General features: G+C 53.9%; 1 protein-coding gene across 1 annotated transcript in view; it reads right to left on the bottom strand.

The window, feature by feature from the left end:
* ABCA13 (ATP binding cassette subfamily A member 13) overlaps window positions 1-20,648 on the bottom strand; it is a 134,519-nt gene that overhangs the window by 86,499 nt on the left and 27,372 nt on the right. Inside the window, exons 7-15 of the mRNA XM_054571313.1 lie at window positions 12,205-16,923; window positions 9,060-10,868; window positions 7,858-7,967; window positions 7,268-7,319; window positions 6,156-6,280; window positions 4,896-5,014; window positions 2,457-2,620; window positions 1,699-1,778; window positions 908-1,026 (exon numbers count right to left, since the gene is read on the bottom strand). Coding sequence (XP_054427288.1) covers window positions 908-1,026; window positions 1,699-1,778; window positions 2,457-2,620; window positions 4,896-5,014; window positions 6,156-6,280; window positions 7,268-7,319; window positions 7,858-7,967; window positions 9,060-10,868; window positions 12,205-16,923 — 7,297 coding nt within the window. The remainder of the gene's footprint in view (window positions 1-907; window positions 1,027-1,698; window positions 1,779-2,456; window positions 2,621-4,895; window positions 5,015-6,155; window positions 6,281-7,267; window positions 7,320-7,857; window positions 7,968-9,059; window positions 10,869-12,204; window positions 16,924-20,648) is intronic.

A 20,648-nucleotide genomic window follows, 5' to 3' on the forward strand; every position in this document is an offset into this window, starting at 1 on the left:
CGAGCCCCGAAGGGCCAGCTCCTCACCGAAGGCGACTGACCGCACGGCCCCGCGTCCGTGGAAACGCTTCGCCATCAGAGCCAGCGAGCTCAGCGTTGACCCCAGTGGCAAGGATGCCCCCCAATGCCCTCGCTGTGCCACCGCATAGGCTCCGCTGTCGAGGCAGCAGAGGGAGCGGCACAGGCACAGGAAAGCCACGAGCGGCCCCCCACACCCGCCTGCTCTCCGCAGGGCCCTCCCTGGCAGGACACCGGTGACACCTGGTGGCCGCGCGCTCCCTCAGCAGCTGCCTCACACCCGAGGCCCAGGCTGAGCGCGAGAGGGGCCGGGGCGACTCACGCCCTCTCGCAGGCCCGGCCTGCAGGTCCCCTACCGAAGCCACCCGCCCACAGACCCGGGGGGCCCTCAGGCACCCCCCGCCCTCCTTCCCCACCATCGTCCCCACCCCCACACGCTGTGGGGTCCCCTGAGCCTCCCCCCGCCCTCCGTGGACACCCCAGGTCCCAGGCCGTTTCAGTCACCGGCGCCCCGCGTCCCCGCACCCTGGAGGCGCCCAGCCCGCAGCCCGCCGCTGCCGCGGTGAGCCCCCACCCCCGGTCGGGCTGCTCCGGCCCTCTCTTCCTGCAGGAAGTCACAGCCCACACGTAGATGTTCTTAGACACATGGGTTTTGGGTGGTTTTGAGAGTCTTGCCACGTGGCTGACGGGCAGCCCTGGGAGCCGTGCGTCGGGGCTGAGGACCTGGGGGTCCCCGCGCAGGCAAGGGCAGGATGGCCTCCGGTCCCGGGCCGGCCGTCTCACTCCCCTCCTGCCTGCGGGGGGCACCGCTCCCAGCCACTCAGCCCGCTGGGGCGGGGGGCGCGTACCGGCCGGCAGCCCCAGGGATGAGGCCACGCGGCCGCGCACACCTGTGAGGGGGGAAGGCCCGCGTCCAGGACACTGGCGACCGTTTCAGCCGAGATGGGGACGGACCGAAGTGCCTCCGTTACCTCGGTGACATTTCTCATCAAATCTTTCACTCGCACGTCTGAAAGCCAATAAAAGGAATAACAACATAATCGATGCTCGGGCTGTTACTGTGGAAACAGACACGGATGAGGACCCCGGCAAGAACCCTTTCCTGCGGGAGCCGCGGCCACAAGGGACGCGAGGCCGCGTCTCGGAACCAGACACTGACGGTGCTGTGCCCGTGCCGGGGCTCCACGCCCGCCCTGGGGGCCGGCCACGCGGGGGGTGGGGCGTCCCTGCTGCCCCGCTCTGGGAGGCCGGCGCGACTGCACGTCTGCCCCAGGAGGAGGTCTGCTTGGGGAGCGGCGACCAAAGGCCACAGGAACCCCCCTCCCCAGCATCGCACGTCTCTTCTTCCCCCAAGAGGAGGATCCCGGAAGGACCTGCAGGAGCCTTCGGACTTGGCCTATTGAGGATGCAAGGCCCGGAGGCACCGGGAAGCTTGCTGGGTGGAGGGGCAGGGCCAGGGCGAGCCGGACCACAGGGGGCCGCCGCCCTCCCGCCCGGCTGTGGCGCCCACACCTGACGGCATGCCTCCTTCACCCCGACACGTCGCACCGGCCACGTTCTCAATTGCTGTTACTCCCAACGGCGTGACTTTTCGTTTATAGCTTTTCTTTCGATCATACTTTTGTGTGAGAAACTAAATCTCACTTTTCATCACGCGGATGTGGAGGAAGCACATACTCACCTGCAGTTACCGTGAAGTTGCTGAGAAACTTCAGAACTGGGTTCCCAGAAAACAAAGTCTCTTCGAGCCTTTGGGCCAACCTGAAACAGCACGAAATTAAAGCTCGCTTCCAGGGGGCGGGACGGCAGACCGTGCGGGGCAGCCCTCCGATGGCACCTCACGCGCCCCGTGGCCAGCCAGCACGTGCCCCCGCGCCGAGTGCGCGCGCGCGCCCCACCCCCGACACCCGGACGCCGAGCGGTGCTCCTCAGGGCCCCGCAGGCAGAGGGCTCCGGGAAGGAGGAAGCATCGTGCGCAGCTGCCCGCGCGTGTGGGCGGCGTGGCTGGAGCTGACTGCAGACCCCCGAGGACGCGGGACACTGAGAAGCCACAGCAGCGTGCCCTGGTGAACAGGCCACCGGCACAATGCCGAGGGCCCGTGTCCGCTCCCAGGGCTTTATACTCAGAGAAGACGGAACAGGCCTGGCCCCATCCGAGGCAGCGACCTGAGAGCGCCTTGAGGAGCCTAGATGCACTCGACGCGGAGTGTCATCTCGGGTCCGACACCCTGCCGCCGTCAGAGCCTTAGCTGTAGCGCTGCTCGCGCATCGTTCAACTGAACACATGACATCATGCCACACACTGGCGTGGCTCAGAGAACACGTGTTCACACACATGAAAGGTGTGCGGCACAGGCTGCTGTCTGGAGTTCACCACTGAAAAACGCAAGCCAGCCCGTTCCCGAAGGAAACCCGGGAGGAGCGGCCCCGCGGACGTACACACGCAGGTGGCGCGGGGCCCCGTCCGGCACGGCCGCACACGCACAGCCCTGGGCGCGGGCCTGCTCCAAGCCGCGCCTGAGGTGCTCCAGCGCGCTGGAAAGGTCCCTGCTGAGGCCTTCGCAGCTGAGCTGATGGGACGAGGGCAGCATCCGCTCCAGCTCCTGGAAAACAGCAGCGCTGCAGTCAGAAGAGAGCGTGAGGCTGCCCCCCAGGGCAGCATCCGCCGCACTGAGGGCTCTCGGCGCGCGTGCCCAGAACCGGAGGGCCGGAGGGGAGCCCTGGGCTCAGAGGACACAGGCCGCGGGCGCCCCCCGCCCCCCGCCCCCGGCTCTGCGTGGGGCCCTCCCTCACAGCGAGGGGCCTGCCGCTCGGGAGCAGTGACAGCACGCACACCACATTACATCTCCGCACCTCTCCTGTCCCTGCCCTGCTTTCATCCTAAGTTCAACAGCAGGACTCTGGCACGTGCACTAGGGAGAGGGACGGGGCCCCAGTCAAGGCCGCGGGGGCGCAGGTGGGAGCAGCCTCGGGAGGGCCGCACGCCAGCCCCTTCTCTGGGGCGACCCCATCCGGGCCGGCCGGCGGGGGAGCCACCGTCCCCAAGCTCGGCGCTGCTCCCTGGGCCCGCAGCCCAGGCCGCAGGGAGACAGGAAGCTCCACCTGCATGCAGGACCAGCCCCGAGCAGCAGTTCAGCCCACCCCAGAGGGGTGGGGACCGCAGGGCGCCTGTCACTTGTGAAAAGTGATTTCAGGTCCTCACTCAGCTCTTCACTGTGATTTTCTAGTGATTCACATAAAGAGTGGACGAGAGTGAGGAGTTCACGCAAACGTGCCTCATGGTGGGGCCATCTGCAGAGACATCTGCCCCCCGGGGAGCCCCTGCCAGCAGCCAGAAAACCAGGTGTTCCAACGGCACTTAGAGGCTGGGAAGCTGAGCGCACTGCACCGCTGTCCCGCCCCTGGGGCCCGGCCCCTCCCACCCACCCACGCCGCCAGCTGGAAAGGGGGTGTGCTGGACCTCGCCCCTGGAGACCTGGGACCGCAGGCCCATCCCCAGGGCTGTGCAGCCTGAGGCCAGCTCTTCTGTTCCCGATCAGAGACAGACTCTTCTGCTGTTTATCCAAACTCCCCTGGCTGTTGCCCGCCAGATTCACTGCAATCATGCAATAATCTGAGCTATAAATAGAGCCACGGAGCAGTTGTTTGGAAGCTGGAGATTCTTGCCTGTGTTACTATTGCAAACCTCACTCAGCACTGGAAACGACACGCCAGGGTCTTAGGTTTCGGTTTTTATCCACATTTACTACCTGACAAAGACCTGCACAACCTGGAAACAAGAATCTGGTGTCCCCACAGACGAGCGCACGTAGGACGGAGTGCGGCGGCTGCGAAAGCGATTCTCCCTGCAGCCCCGGGGCTCCCTCTTCACCCGGACTGCGTGGCCCACGGCCCCCACCCCGCTCACGGCCCCACAGACGCCTGGCCGTCTCCGCGCTCCCCACGCAAGGGGAGCGCAGGGCAGCTGTCCCCGGTCCCTCGGCTTCCCGGACACACGCCCCCTGCACTGGACAGACAACCAGGCGGAGTCACTGTAGCACAGAAGCAACGCACAGCCCTCAGAGCCAGCCCTGGGAGGGAGGCGGGCCCTCGCCCGCCTGCACCGGCGTCACCAGGACCCCCCAGCCCCAGCTGGTCCGGCGGCTGCGGCCCAGCGGCATTAACCCGGGCGAGGACGCCGGCGCCAGGCAAACGTCACACCTCAGATCCGGCTGAGACGGAGGCCCAGCAGGGGCGCTACTGGGCTCTCGTCCAAATTAACGCAAAGGCCCGCGCCACGCGGGTCCCGCTGGCCTATGTGCTCGGGGCACGTGCCCTGCATTCAGGGAGTCAGAGCCCAGGGTGGGCTGGGACGAGGTCAACGACGGGCTCTGGGGACCAATGGCTTCTTTGTAGAAGGCGCCAGTCTCCGCGGCGTGAACGCTGCCACGGCGGCCTCGTTCCAGCGGCACCATGAGCCCCTGAGCACGACACTGGGACGGACATGCAGCGGCACGCAGTGCACCACGCACCAACACGCACGCACGGCAGGGGCGAGCCAGCCCCCGGGCGGGGCCCAGAGTGAAAGGGGCGGGCGTGGCGGGGGCAGGGACCCCGAGCGCCGCCCGCCTCTTCTTACACAGTTCAATCGTACGTTCACACGATTCGATTTTCGATATCTGTGGGTAACAACCAACTTGCAACACTCCTGAAAACGGAGCAGCCCTCCCGCAGGCCCGGGCAGCCCCCAGTGCACCGTGGGGAGAGCCCGAGGCACGGAGTCCCTGGCTCCGCAGCCCTGACCGCCCGTGTCACCGGGCGCAAGCCCAGGGCAACGAGCCCTCCCCACAGAGCCAGGCCCAGCGGATGCCACAGTCCCGAACGCCAAAGGCGGCCTACCTGGTGGAGGTCGCGCAGCGCCGTGACCCCTTGCAGAGCCAGTGCCACGAGCCGCCACAGCCCGCCGGGCCTGCAGGCCAGGGCCGCACACAGCACCTCCTTGGCCAGGGACGGGCGCTCTGCGGAGGAAGCACACGGACAAGGCATCAGACCCAGCTGCCTCCTGAACGAGCTGCTCGTACGGCGTCACTTCGTAAAGATCCAGGGGACACGGACCCACAAAGGTCTCTTAAATCACCCAAACGAACGTGCGGAACGCGAGTGAAAAGCTGTGCCTTTCGCGTCCAAAAGGCAACTCACCACTGTGTTTTTCCTGGGCCGCCCTGAACGTACGGAAATTCACGTCCTTCCACCGCGTCCCCCAACGGGCCCCTTCCGCACCTCAGGCGCGGCCCCCCACCCGGGCTGCCTGGGGCGGCCCCGGTTCCCGCCTGTCGCTGAGCCGAGGCGGGTGCGGACGCGCAGGGCAGGGGAGGGCGCCCACCGGCCTGCGTCTCAGGTCGGCGGACAGCTCCCCTCCCAGCACCTCTCCCCCAACAGCCCCGTTCCCTCTCTCCAGCCCCGGCCGGGCCTCCCCCCAGCTCACCCCTCCGCCGCCTCCCCCTCCGGCTTCTCCTACAGGGAGAGGCTGTGACAGGTCCACCCACGGCCCCCCGCAGCCGCCTCCTCCCCAGCCCGTGCCCATGTCCTCCCGTCTCCCCACAGCCCCCTGCCCCTCCCGCCCTGCGGCCGCCCTCCCCAGCAACCTGGACCTGCCTTTCCGGGTCCGGCCCCAGGCACCCGCGTCCCCAGCTGCGTGGACCCTCCTGCACACGCACGCTGGGCCCCGCAGGGCAGCGCTGTGCCCACTGCCGGCCCCGCATCACTGCCAGCGCCCAGCACGGGGCTCTGCACCTGCTAGGTGCCTGGTAAGTATTCTCACATTGTTCGTTACAGGACAACAAACTGAATTTTTATGAGTAATAAAACCTTTCATTTTTTTCAGTTAGAAAATTCTGTCATCCTTCTTATAGTATTACAATGTTTCTCAAAAAGACATTTTATGAAACGGACTTAGCACCATACAGTGCTGAGCACAGATGTCCCCAAAGGTTTCTCGTCCAGCTTGCTGTTTCCTGATTTTGAAAACTGAGCTCCTTGTTGCACAAAAACATAAAGCATGTCCCTCAAGAATCGCTACTGAGAACGCGGCTCCAAGGAGGGACGCGGCTCATGGCCCGGGGCCGGGCAGGCCCTCTGCCGGGGGGAGACGCACGGCACGGCCAGGACTGGCGTCGCCAACGCCCACGAGCGCAGGCGGCACCGCCGTTGAAGATGACGAGCCTGTCGTGTGGCTCCGGGCCAGGGCTGGTGGCCTGGACGGTGACCGCACAGCCATGTCATGGCTGTGGGAGGAAGTGCCAGGCTTTGGGGAGACCAGGCCTGCACCCAACACTGCCCTGCGGCCACTGCCAAAGCTGCCCTCTCAGGGCAGAGCCGCGCAGCCCCCAGCCTCTGCCCTCTGCGCGCCTCGCGGCGCTTCCGCAGGCCCGGCTGCCGGCCCACTTCGGCCCACCTGCCGCTGTCCCTCCGCTCGGCCTTGGACACGCCAGGCCCCGGCTCAGGCAGTCCGGCCCCACCAGGCCCTGGGACCGCCCCCCTGCTCCTGCTGGCCCCCCAGACCACGGGCTCCTGGGCCGCAGCGAGGCCCCAGGCACCTCAGGCCCTGCCCAGGCCGCAGCACACCCATCCGGGAACCGAGAAGGCCAGTGCGCTGAGCTCACGCGGAGCTGCGCGACCCGCGCCCACCTGCTCAGCCATCCTGGCCCAACCCCCACCCACCGAATCCCCATGGGGCGGCACCTGAGCCTCCCCCGGGCCCCCACCACCCTCCTAGTGCACAGAACGGAGTGACAGTTCGATGAGGGAAGTGGAGTGACAGGCTGTTCCTCAGTCAGGCTTGAGGATGACATACTCGAGTTTTCTTGAAACAGAAAAGCTCAGAACTAATTTTCTGTTACTAATGTAATCTTAAGTAGGCTGTGTTAATTTAGCAGCTGCTGTACAGAATGGCAAAATAACTATAACTTCAGGTGTTAACGAGTGTTGAATCCCTTTCAGCGCCATCACATTAGCTGACTGAAGTGTCAAAACAATTCTGCCTCCGAGCGCGGCCGGGCGCGCAGTGCGTTGCGAGCGCAGGGCGCGCCAGACGCCGCCTCACGGGGCACCCGCCTGCTCTGGGCACATTTCGAGGCTGACGCTTCACCACACGGTGTTGCCAGTGGGCTCCCACCTCTCATCAGAAACAGGTTTTCTCTAAAAACAAAACGTGACGAGTGGGGCTCCACGCACGGCGACAGCATCTGGCTGCCCCTCCGTCCGTCACTCACGTTTCCTGCTCCTCAGCCCCCAGGGCTGGTCCACTCTGGGGCTTGAGAAGGCCTGGTGTTAGGGACAGGGGAGTGAGCAGGGCTGGGCCCACGCCCATCCCCCGCCACCTTTTCACTCGGAAGCAGCTCCTCAGAAGCTGGGCAGGGCCGGGCTTGGCAAGCGGGACCTGGGCAGACCCGTGAACTCACTTACAACACCAGCGCGTAGCCACTCGCGGCAGACGCTGGGCCGGGGAAGACGGAGACAGAACGGAGCCGAGGGGCAGACCCGGCCCCCAGTGAGGTCCGAGCCCAGTGCCAGCGTGCCGGTGACACCGGTGGGGGAGGGCGCTGCACCCATCAGCACCCCGACCCGGCACCAGGCAGAACTCTGCTCCCTGCCACTGCCAGCAAAGGACGGGGCCAGTCCTCCCAGGAGAGGCGCCCCCGCCCAGGGCCAGAGTAGAGCGGGGGTGACGTCCGGGAGACGGGAAGCCGTCCCCGCAGAGACCAAAAGCCCAGCTCAGCGGGAAGGATGCTCCCCGGGCTGGAGGGGCAGCGCAGTGGCACTCGCGGACACTCGGGAGAGCGCAGAGCACAGCCCTTCCCACCTGCAAACGTGAGCAGTGCACGCAGGACCAGCATCCTCGCTCTGCGCAGCGTCGCCGAGGCCGCCGGGCGCTCCGCAGGCGGCCAGGAGTCCTCACACATGCCAGCGGCCCTGAGGGGAGAGCAGGGCACGGTTACGGGGCGGGCGCCTGCGGGCCACGGGTGCCTCCCCGCCCCTTCAAAGCAGCCGTCACCGAGAAAGGGAGCTGGACGGAGATGCTGCCTAAACGCTGCAGGGCGACGCGCGGCACAATGCAGGGCCGCTGGGGGAGCCCCGCCAGTGGCAGCTGACGGGGGCCCAGAGGGTCTCCGGGACAAAAAACACAAACAGCACACTGTTTCGTGTCCTGGCAACCAAGCCTGTCCCCCCTGTACCACTGTCAACTGTGGGTCCTGAGGCAGGACCATTCTGCCCGAGTGTGTACCTCACAGCTGACCGCTGCCCCCAGGGATCCTCGGTCCAGGGACCCCGCGGGCAGCCCTCCGGCCACAAGGGTAACTTCCTCACCGAAAACAGCACGTGAGTGAGGCTCAGGTGGCACCTCCACTGTCCAGTGGGACCAGAGAGAGGCAGTGCAGGCGGGAACTGCAAGCCCCCAAGCGGCACTGTCCCTACAGAACGGTGGCCTAGGACAGCTGCAGCACCTTGAGACGTGGGAGGACAAGCCCCGCCGCCGCGGGCAGCAGGGGACCTTCAAAAGCCCACGGCCCAGCAGGTCAGGGCAGGGTTCGACCTCCCGCTCAGGATGGGCGGGGCTCGCAGGTGGGTCAGCCGTACAGCGCCAGGTGGCCTCTAAGGAGGGAGAAAGCCAATGGCCGCTTGGCGCTTCCTGGCGGGTCGGCAGTTACAAGGGAAGCATCCATCTTCTGGGGGAAGCACGTGGCCTCCTCGGCCCCCGCCTGTCAGGGGGATGCGTGGCCACCAGAGCACGCAAATACAAAAGCATTTATGGACTAATCTTGGGACAAGGGAGAAGAATAAGAGGTTGTCACTTGTGAAAATAAAATAATTTACTTTTGAAAAATTTTGAGTAAGTTCACATTGTACTTGAGCGCCAAACGATGAGGCGGGCGGGGAGAAAAGCACCCGGGTCCAACCAGCTCTGGAGAGGCCACCTCCAGAGGCGGGGCCACTGGCCCTCTCAGGGTCACGGCTGCGGGGTTTTACCACAGTAGGGAAAAAAATGAGTTAGGTGTTAAATACCTTCCACCTGTCAGGGCTTCCTGCCAGTGTTCGGTCGCTGCAATCAGTCCCTTCAGGTAGCTGTCGAAAAGGGACGGCGGCTCGCGGGTGGGAGAAGAGGGCGCCGCCTCCGCCCTGGCCTGCTCTTCGTTCTCTGATGTGACGCTCCTGCCAGCGGCTGTGTCAGCAACGCTCTCAAAGACAGGCCGAAGCCACGCTTGGCTGGAATGTACCCGCTGAGGGTGGGGTAAGAGAAGCTGTCTCCTCAAGAGCGCCGCCCCCCCTGACGCGCTCCGGGTGGCGTCCCCCCGCTGCCAAGGAGTCGCCTCCTGAACCGCAGGGGAGTCGGACACCAGCGTCTCACTCGGGTCGCCGCCGAGGTGGCCTTCCACCCCACGAGAAGCCTTGGCAACCGTATCGAGGGCTTTCCAAAGGCCGTCTGCGTGCTGAGCAAATGCCAGCAACAGGTTAGAAACGTCCCAGCTGCCCTTCCCTAGGGCCTTCCACAGCGTGGAGGTCAGATCGGTCACCGCTCTCAGGTCAGTCCCTACATCTGCGCTGCCTTGTGACAGCATTTCATCCAAAAATAGTGTCGCTTCCTGGGCATGCGGACGGAGGCTGTGTGTGGGGACTGGATCAGGATGCAGTAAGTCTGTCTGGTTGGTGATGTTATTCATAGGAATTAAGGAATCCAGGATTGCCTCCCATATATTGACAGAATCCACAGAAAAGATCTCAGTCCTGTTACTGATTGCTACCAGAAGATGTTCCATGTCTCCCAAATTGATTTTCCCAGAAGTTAAAAATTCAGCAATTTCTTCCAAAATATCAGAAAAATCCTTGGACTGGTTCACATATGAGAATATGTCAGATGACGAATTGAAAATATCAGAGTCTTGTGAAATATTAGGTTTGACCCCAATCATCCCAAACACCAAATCAAGAAATGGTGTCAATAAGTCATTTATATTTTCAACTACTAAATGATCCACTTTTTTCAGAGCAGTTATTTCCTTCACAACACTCTGAACTCCCTGTTGCAAAATGGAGAGAAGTGCACCGAAGAACCGCGCAGACTCACGGGTGCCCGGGACAGAGCGGGTTCCAGAAACAGCAGCCACCTTCCCCAGCACTTTCTTGGCCAGCTTGAGGAGCGTCACCGTGGAGTTCAGCAACCTGTCAGGATTGCTCTTGTCAGCACTGGCCCCCGCCAGCATGACCAGGGTCCGGGACATTTCCAGAAGCGGTTCCAGGACACGACTTGCCTCACCAGCCCTTGCGGCGGCACGGAGGAGTCTCTTAGCAAGCTCGAACGTTGCCCTGTCTCTTAGAGGTAGTGAATTAGTTACAACGGAGAGCAAACTGGTTAGGTTGGCGAGTACAGCATCTTGGAGTATAGCATACGAGGAATGGAAGTCCTTCTTTTCAGGAGAGGTTAAAAGGGTGCCCAAGAGATTTGCCATCTCCACGAAAGCTGCTCTCAGGAGGTGAGGTGCCGCCTGCAGCGGGTGCCGGAGTTGGGAGGGGCTTCCTGAACTGTTTGCATAGAAAAGCAGCCAGCTTAGCGCGGGAAGGAGCTCCATGTTATTCTCAGTCTTGTTCTTCGGTGATGTCTCATTTAGAAGAGCATTCGATAAATCTCTCAGGAGCTTCAGTCCTCGGTGATGATCAAAGTAAAAGTCTCCATGGTCTAACATGGACAAGCTTTTGATTAGGTGATAGAGAGTCTCTTTTAAACTTGAAAAAATGTCTATCAATCTGTCTTCTTTCATGGAGGTGAGAAATTGGTCCACTTTCAGAATTCCTAAAATTTTGTCCTTTGGGACAAAGCTGTAAATACATATTTTTTAATTTCATGTTTAACAATGGAAAGATTAAAACATACAGTGATTTTTGTTTTGTTTTCTACTAGCATCATGGCGGGGGAGTAACTGTTAATGCTCAAATACATCACAGATGAAAATCAGTATTTTGTTGCCAAGTAATGGAAAGAGTAGACGAATCCCATGGATAATCTCTAACTATTTAAGGGGCCACGTAACATTTGCCTTTGGGAAGGGGAGGAATATGGAACGACTCTGCAGTGATTCTCAGTGTTCAAAGTCACCACCACCCCTGATGGCCCTTGTCACGTGACAGTCTGGCTTGGCTGAGGGTGGCCCCAGAGCTGCCTTCTCACGTGTCCGGTCTGAGCAGGCTACGCGGTCAACCCCCTTGTGAGAGTGGAGGATGGAAGGAAGTCAGTGGCCATTCCACAGCCTACACACTAACCTAGGTGTTGCTGGCATGGGACTGGCAGGTGTGATTGAGGTCCCTCATCAGTTAACTTGAAGCAGCAAGAAGGAATAGCATCCTGGGCGGCCACACTTCCTCAGCAGGAGGACCTTCTGACAGGCAGGGGGTGGCCCCAGACGCAACGCCTGAACAGCTAGACCACCCGCCCCCACGTCTTTCCCGGCCGCCGCCGGGACAACCGCCTTCAGCTCATGCCCACGCACTCCGGCCTGCCTGTAAGTGCCCCTTCCTGACAGCTGTCCTCCTGACTGGGGACTTGCCCAGCCCGCCCCCCAAACTGTGGACACCAATCCCTATTCCGGGTCTACTTCTGTGGCTGAGCCCTGCCTGGAACGGACACCGTACGACCATCTGGAATTTCCCTCTACCTTTGCACTAGCAAGCTTCAAAGGGATGAAAAAAGATACAGGGGGGAAAACCTAATGTGACTCTCAGCCACAAATTTTTGGAATTTCATTAATTCAAACTATAAATAAACATCACAGTAGATAAATTGGAAATATTTAAAGCCCTTGGTTATGATTAGACAGTTAACACATTAATTTGAATTATGACCATATTCTATATGCATAAATATTTAAAAGCTAATTTTCATTTTATATAAAATATAATTTCATAATTTTTTCATAACCCAAAAATATTGGAGAGTATAAATGATTACCTTTGCCAGGGGCTAGGTTTCCATATATTTACTAAACAACAATCACCAATGTTACTTTACCTCGATGTTTTAATCATATGGTCACTAGGACAAAAGTCAGCCCAAGGGCGCTCCAAGGCAGCAGGTCCAGTGCCGCTGCTGGTGTGCGTGCACCTGGGAAACCACGGGGCCAGGGCTGAGCGACAGCTCCACGCCGCATAGGAGACTCACCTCACCTCCGCAGCGGTGTCCCTGTGGGAGCCTTTCAGCAGGAGAGATACTTTGTTCTCAAGGCTTTCCTTTTCCAAAAAGAAGAATGTTTCTAGAAGCCGTTCCATGGACTCCACTATGCTTCCTGGAGGGAGAAGCATTCTCTCACCCTTTCCTGACTTTGCCAGAGTCAAGGTATGGTTCATGAGATCCACGATGTGAAGGTCACTGTCACTTAAACTCCAGGTCGCTTCTGAAGGACTCACAGCTAAGTTACTGACTGAATTAATTAAGAAGCTTTCTAAAAGCAACTGAACAGCTGAGAAATTAGATGGCTGTTCTTGCTGAGTAAGTTGAGTAAGAAGGTCAACATCAAAATTACCTTCTCTAGAAATGTTCTTGAGATAACCCAAAAAGGTAGTAACATCTTTAGTCAACAAAGATATATCATCAGGTGAACTCTTATTAGCCGTAAGAAGAAATAATGTTTGTATCATTCTGGGGTATTCTTCATTTGCATACTTACAAAGCCAGCGTTTTATGACTGATGGAAAACCCTCAGTAGTTTCTGATGCCTGTGATGATGATGAATTCAGGTTTTTCAAAAAATGGGCAAGTTGTAAAGTTATATTTAGAAGAGCTACTGAATTAATCATTTGAATTTCTGTATTGGTTTCAGAGACCAGGGGTCTACTACTTAATTCATGATTTAGATCTTTCATGATTTGTTCAGATTCAAGCCACAGATCTTCAAAGCTATAAGCTGCTTCACTTTTTTTAAGAAAACTTGATAGTGCTTCAAAATTCCCACCTATAAGGTTTGCATTCAGAAACGTCATTAATAGAGAGACTACAGAGTGAATATTATTTCCTAGGCTCTGATTGCCAGAAAGCAATTTTATCATCCTTTCCAAATTTAAGGAAATGCTTCTAAGAGATACCTCTGTACTTTTATTGTTAAGGACCTTGTTTAAGGTAGCTAGTTTATCAAGAATGTTTTCATCTGATGTAACTTCTGTAAAATTGAGATTTTTAAATGTTTCTATGATTTGTAAAGCAACTTGCTTTATGGGACCACTGGGACAAAGTCCGGAGATGTTGCCATTGCTCTGATTTCCAGAAGGTGGGACAAATGGTAGCACCTTCTGCCAAAATCCCTGCACAGTTCTCACATGTTTTAACATGGAAATTTTAATATGGAAGACTTCAGACAGCTCCAGGAGAATGGAGGTCCAGTCGACTAGTCCATGAATTACGCAGACCATTTTCCCAGTTACTTCTACCTGTGAACTTTCATTTGAACACTGTGACACTTCACCTGGGGGAGACAGGTGGAGGCGGTCAAGAATACTGGCCACTTTGCTATAGAAGTGGCCATTACAGGCTTCTAACTTTGTATTCTGTTGAAATCCAGAAGTTGTGTGATTCCAGCACCAAACCACAGGAAGGCAAGTTAAAGCCTCCGCAAGAATGCTTGGTTTATCTGATACTAATGCGATGGTGTCCAAAACAGTTTTTATCACAGCAGTAAAGTCTTCCTTGGTGATATCAGAAATGCTTGTGCCATGAAGGACGGTGAAGTCATAGACATCCTGGAGGGCCTCTGTGATGTTGTGGTCCACAACCCTCTGCAGGAGCCTTGCGGCGTGAGGAAGGGCATAGTACAGACCCACCACAACATTCACATCCTCTCGAGGAAACAGGCGGGACAGCCTCAGCAGGTGATTGACATTCCAAGCATGGGAGCTGTCCGCCAATTTTTCCATCAAGCCAACAAACAAACTGACCCCCACATTGTCAGTAACTGGCCTACTGATGTTCTTTAAGAAATCCATTAGGCTTTCGCCAATTTGTTCGAGTTCATCTACCAGGAGGTCTATGTCTGTTTTCTTCAGGGCAAGCAGAAGAGAAATTACCTTCTTTAAAACTTGATGATTACCTGGATCTTCTGGGATATTGTGAGGGACAGAGGGTACCAGGGAGTTGAACACATCCCTAATCAATTGAATACCAAGACCCACAGCATTCAATATTTCATGTGGAATTATTTTAGGTGAATTTTGGAGATCCTGGGATAAGTTGAAGGCAAGGTAACTAGCTAAATGAAAAAAGGAATCACGTAGACGATTTATATCCTTTTCCTTTGGGCTGGTAGTAAACATATTTAAAAACATTTCAGCTTTAGAAGAGAAGTTATTTTCCAGAATGTTAGGGAAAATATCTTTCACAAGTTCTTGAATTTCTTTCCCCAGAGCTATTAAATGCAGCCAAATATTTTGAAATTTGCTAGGAATTTCATCGGACATTTCTATGGGTTGTAGGATTAACTCAGTAAAACGTTTCCAGTTGGGTGGAGATGCAAACTCAAAGTCTCTTGTTAAGTTGTTGATAATCATCCTTAATTGGTTTGTGGAATCATTTAAAAGAGTTAATAATATCTCAAATTTTTGTACCTTTTCTTTTTCAAAGACTGCAGTAAGAATAACATTTAGAAAGTCAGTTACATTTTTTAAGTAAATATTCACACAATTTATATTTGACATATTCAGTGAACAACCAGATTCCACTGTATTCATCAGCCAAGTAATGAGCATCAATGTAGAGCTAATTTTGTCCTCCATGTCTCTGAAACTCCTCAAAATGCCCTGAAGATGTCCTTGTGAAAAACGGGGGTTAGATGCCCCATAGAGATGGTCTATGATGCCCACCAGGTCGATGCATCCTTTCAGTCTGCTAACAGTGTCCTCAGAGAAAAACGAGGAATTTAACATGGCCAAGATATGTAACATCCTCTGTGAAGTATTTACATATAACCCATGTTCAAAAATAAACTCAGTAATATTTTGGAAAATATCGGCACAGGACAATAAATCTTGGTCATGTGACACATTTCTAAGAAATAATATTGTTTCTCTTAGGTCAGTGATGATATTTTCAGACTGTACTTCATAATCCGTGAGGTTATTTGAAAGAAAGTGATTTATCGAATGTACATGTCTAGCTCTAGATTCTGAGGTGTTGCTTAACTCCATGAAGACACCAAGCAGGGAATATAAAAACTCCCTGCCAGCACTTGTGTTTAGCGGGAACGCCTCCAGCTGACGCAGGGAGGTTTCCACGGTGAAGAGGGATCGCTCGACTTGGTCCTGGGGAAGCAACTTCACTCTGACTAACGCACCACGGAGTGCTGCCCAGAGATGCCTGAGAGTCAGAAACCCGTCCCAGTCACGGAAGCCACCACCTTGAGTTAGGTTTTTAAGTACATGTAACATGAGTCTCGCAGGGCGATGGTTGGGAAATAGTCCCTGGCAACTTTCGGAAATTTTCAGGTCACTTTCCAGTTCATCCAAAAGCTGAGAGAGGCCAACGTGGAGGGGGGCGAAGATGCTAACGTCCCACTCCAACACCTGAGCCATGCTTGCCCAGACCTCAGCCCACGCCTGCAGCCATGAGACGAGGCAGCGCAGAGCCCTCAACTCGCTGAACACGCTGCCCTGTGCTGAGAGGTTTGAAAGAAACTGTGCCCACAGCAGAGCCAAGGGAGACCCCCCATCTGCTGAGTGGTCCACAGGAGGAGTGCTTTGGTTATCCCAAGCAAAGCATTCGCTACCCAGCGGGGCTCCTGCTGAACCCTGGAAGAGCTGGTTCACATACTGAAGTAAAGAAACACGAAAATCTTCGTCCTCCACGAGCAGCTGCTTGAGGCCTGTCAAGGCCGCATGGGTCGCTCCCCACGCCGGGCCCTCTGTGGACATCAGAGAGTGGGCTTGAAGCTCCAGGAAGTTGAAAACGGAAAGCAATTGTTGACAGTAAGATAATTCAGAAATCCTCCCAAGAAACTCTGTTGTCTCATATAGAAATGCAAACGCTCTACTGATGTTTTGAAAATTAAATTGTTCCATGATATCTAAAATGTGTTTTGAGGTTTGTGTAAGGGAAGACAGCAAAGACTCTCTACTCTCAATGCCCAAGAATTTATAAATATATTGGTAAAATGAAGAATAAATCTGAAGAAGAAAAGCTGAATCTTCATCCTTAAAGATATTTTGATATAAATAAGTCAAAATCTCACTCACTTCTTGTTTCTGAGGTTCAGAAAGGGCTGAGAAAAGATGGGACACGTTCCTGACAGCATGCGCTGTGCCCAGAGCTTCTGAGACTTGTTCCAGCCCCAGAAATCCAAACTCATAGAGACTGTTTAGTATAGTTTCACTTAGATGAATAAAATCCATTTTCGCAGCTGTTGATTTAGGCCAATCCAAATGAAAAAACTGGGAAAAGTTAAAGCTTTTGCTAAGAATGCTCTCATTTCCTGGACCAGAAAAATTTAAAAGTACAGACAAGGGTTCCAATTTAGCTCTGTACCCTTTTGGAATGCCATACATCCACAATTCCAGTAGTTTTGGATTGATTTCAAAAAGTATTGTTTCTATAAGTCTCAAAATATAGCTTGATTTCTTCTCTTCAGGAGTTTGTATTTTTCCAATAATCTCTTTGCCAGATTCCAAAAGTTTCTGAGTGTCAAAACCAGAGGGCTCTCTTTCTAAACTCTTTAAGTGATTTATCCACAAATGACTTGTGTTTAGAACAGTCTCAGTGGGACCACTGGGTGAGTCGAAAGGATTAGGTAATAACAATTTCTCCAAAAATTCCAAAAACGACAAGAGAAAGTTCATTTGCTCATCTTCAAGGATATGCAACTTCTTTTCCATTAGAAGTTCCTTGGTGGAATTTAAGACCCTACAATGTTAACAGAACTGTATTAGTATCAGAAAAAAATAAGTTAAAGACTAATTCAACTTACTAAATTTTCAAGATAATACTCAGATTTATTTATATTAAAAGATAAATGAAATATTTACTAGACAATGTTTTCCCAACAGGAATTAATGTGAGCATTTGAAAGTGCTTTAAAGCTCCCATATTTAGCTTAAAACTTGCTTGCTCCACCAAAATCAATGCATTTTAAGTTATTTTATTCCATGAGTTCATATGCATGATTGTTAAAGATAAATTTGCTATTTCTTCCAGAAGAATCTTAGGATTCGATTCCTTATTAAATCTCAAAATATCTTGGCTACAGAGGTTGTCCAAACAGCAGAGTGTGTCAGAAACTGCCCCTGTGATTTAGGGACGTGTTGGCATCCCCTCTTCTAGAAGGTAATTCCTGTTCTCTTTACACCATGCTGTGCTTCCCACCATCAGAAACTCATTACGGTAGTTGGTATACTTTCCCTCTGTTTTTAAAATGCATGCCTTTGAAATATAAGCGTCCTCACAGTAGTACCTCCGGGCTAGAACAAGCCCACACTTGTTAACGAAAGTCCCCACACAGCGAAGACTCGGGACCCACGAGTCCACTTGGACATCCCTGGGCCCTTTGTTTTGCAGACTTGAGAAAGACAGAGTAGTGCCTCTCTCAGAGACACATTAGTGTCCCCTCACCCATGGGTAGTGGGGCAGCCCCTTCTCAACTCATCAACACGTCGTCGCATGGCGAAACCTGAGGGCGGGCTCAGTGTGTGGTCCACAGACTCGGTAACACTCAAGCCGCTGTGGAGTGAGTCTGACCCAAACATCAGACGTTCTGAGATTCCAGAAATATAGATAGGAGATTTGACCTGTACTGGCTATTAATGCCTTAAAAGGTGGATTCCTTTCTAAATCTCTTTAATCCTGTTGTGTAACACAGGCTCAGGAGGGATTCAGGGCAGATCAAATGCAAGCACTATGTCCCTAATAGCTGAGGTCCCAGAACAGAAAAAACAGAAGCTCCATTCAGTCTGTTGTTTGCAGGCAGACGGGGCTGCTCTGAACCACAGCCACTGAAACCATTTCCATGAGAGAAGAGAGAGCCATCCCGCTGGCACCCACACCTGGCCCCGCGCACCCTGCACAGCAGCGATCCCACACGTCCTGTGCCCGGCACCCACGCTGACACAGCCCTGGGGCCGGGGCAGTCACAGAGCGGCGACGGTTCATGAGGAGCCCTTGGAGTAGAGCCAGCACCACCAAGAGGAGTGAGCGCACACAGTGTCTCGTGTCGCTTCACAATTTACACAGCGCTACAAGGAACTGCCGTCTCGGGTCATCCCTTCCACAGCCTCCTGGGCACACATCCTTCTCCCGTTTACTGGAGAAAGAAACATTTCAAAACACGTTTCTAACTGGCAGAGTCCCGCGGCTGCTGTGCCGCAGGAATGGGACGGGGCTCAGGTTTTCTCATCCCACTCGCTGTCTCACTCCAGGTTAAGTGAGCCTCCCAGCCACCCACCCATCCGCCTCGATCCATCACAAAAGGTCCCGCGCCGGCTGCCATGGGAGCAAGGGAGAAGCCTGCCCTCAGAGCCTGCACAGACTCATTCGTGGCTGTCCTCCTGGGCTGTCAAATATTGGAGACTTTCAGGAAGGGGAGGTCTTATACGTCCACCACGAACAAGGCACTTCTTCCCCAGACAGCCCATCCGTCCTTCCTTCTGAGCCTTCGCAGCTTCCCGGGAGTGGCGTGTCCCAGGCCTAGAGGGACGCTGCAGGAACTTCTGAAAGGCATGTGAGCACCAGCACATCCTAGACAGCTCTTCAGTCTCCAGGAAGCCGGGCCCTCCATGCAGGCGCAGCGTGGTGCACCTGGGGCAAGGTCTGGATGCATATTTGTTGCAAACTGTACAGACGATCTGACGCATCCCCAAGTTTGCGAGCGCTGCCCTAATGCGAAGCTCTGTCCTACCGCATCCCTACACACCCCACGAATACAAAAACGCCTTGTACACTGGCTTCACCTTGGGTAGAACAGTCAGATCAGTAAACACCATGGTGGTTCCGTTGATACCGTCAAAAACTAAAACAAAGAGGATTAGAAATCCTTCTGATTTGACTTCCCCTTCCGGCCAAGATGAGGTTCCAAAGGTCACAGAGCAGTGACAGAAAGACAAGAACAGGTCGACTACAGACGGACAACCTGAGCCACACAGTGAGCATACTCGATCTAATTAACATACTGTGTTGGCCAAAAAGTCTGTTTAGTTTTTAAGTGAAAATAAGATGTATTTTTCATTTTCACCAGTAACTTTATTGAACAAAGTGTTCGCCGTTTCGTTCCACTACCTTCTACCATCTTTCAGGGAACTTCATAATTCCATCTTCCCAAAACTTTCTATCTTTTTGAGCAAAGAACTATTCTAGGTGCCTTCTGAAGTCTTCCAGGGAATTGAAATTTTTTCTATTAAGAGAATTTTGAAAAGACCGAAATAAATGGAAATCTGAAAGTGCAGTGTCTGGTGAACGTGGCGGATGAATCAGAGCTTCCCAGCCAAGCTGTGACAGTTTCTGCTTGGTCATCAAAGGAACGTGTGGTTCTGTGTTATCCCGATGGAAGGTTCTGTGTTTTCTGTTGACTAATTCCAGACGCTCTTTGTCCACTACTTCTTTCAGTTGGTCTCACTGGGAGCAGTCCTTGTTGGAATTAATTGTTTGGTTTTTCCGTAAGGTGCTCCTGATAGAGGATTCCCTTTTAATCCCACCAAATGCACAACATCACTTTCTTCGGATGAAGACCAGCCTTTGGAGTGGCTGGTGGTGGTTCATTTTGCTTGCCCCATGACCTTTCCCGTGCCACATTACTGTAAAGTATCGACTATTCATCATTTGTCACAATTTGTTTTAAAAACAACGTTTTCATCACATTTAAGTAGAGAATCACATGAGGAAACATGGTCAAGAAGGTTTTTTTCACTTGATTTACGTGGAACCCAAACATGAGCACGATTAACATAACCAAGCTGGTACAAATTTTCAGCACTGGATTTGGATATTTTAAGGACATCGGCTGCCTCCTGCGTGGCAAGACATTGACTGTTTTCAATTAATGTCTCAATTTGATTGCTTTCAACTTCAACTGGTCTAACCAGTCATAGAGCACCATCCCACGAGAAATCTCCAGCACAAAACTTCACAAACCACTTTTGATATGTTCGATCAGTCACAGCACAAATCTTTTTTAAAGCATTTTGGTTGCATTTTTACCTTTCTTGAACTAAGAAAACATAATGTGCCAAAAACGTTGCTCGTTTTCTTCCATCTTCAATATTAAAGTGGCTACACAAAAATTCACCAATTTTTTAATGCATGCTGATAATGACAACTGTCACAATACAATCTAACAAAATTGTTTTGAATGAAGTTAAAGACAACTAAGCCCTTCTAAAGCCATCTTACGGGAAAAAACCAAACAAACATTTTGGCCAATTCAATATATAAACTACTGCACGCAACGACAGAATTCACATTCTGTTGAAGAACATACATATTTACCAAAATTTACCACATTAACTATAAAATTACATCTCAAAACATTGAATAGACCAAAACATTCGGAGTACGTTATCTCACTAAAATATAATTAGAAATCAATTTTTAAAAAGTAACTTGAAAGTCCCCCAAATTCTCATAGAAGTTAAGCAATATAC

Source organism: Pteronotus mesoamericanus, unplaced genomic scaffold, assembly GCF_021234165.1.
Source record: "Pteronotus mesoamericanus isolate MK-2021 breed Mesoamerican mustached bat unplaced genomic scaffold, CSHL_Meso_final contig_220, whole genome shotgun sequence".
Classification (NCBI taxonomy): domain Eukaryota; kingdom Metazoa; phylum Chordata; class Mammalia; order Chiroptera; family Mormoopidae; genus Pteronotus; species Pteronotus mesoamericanus.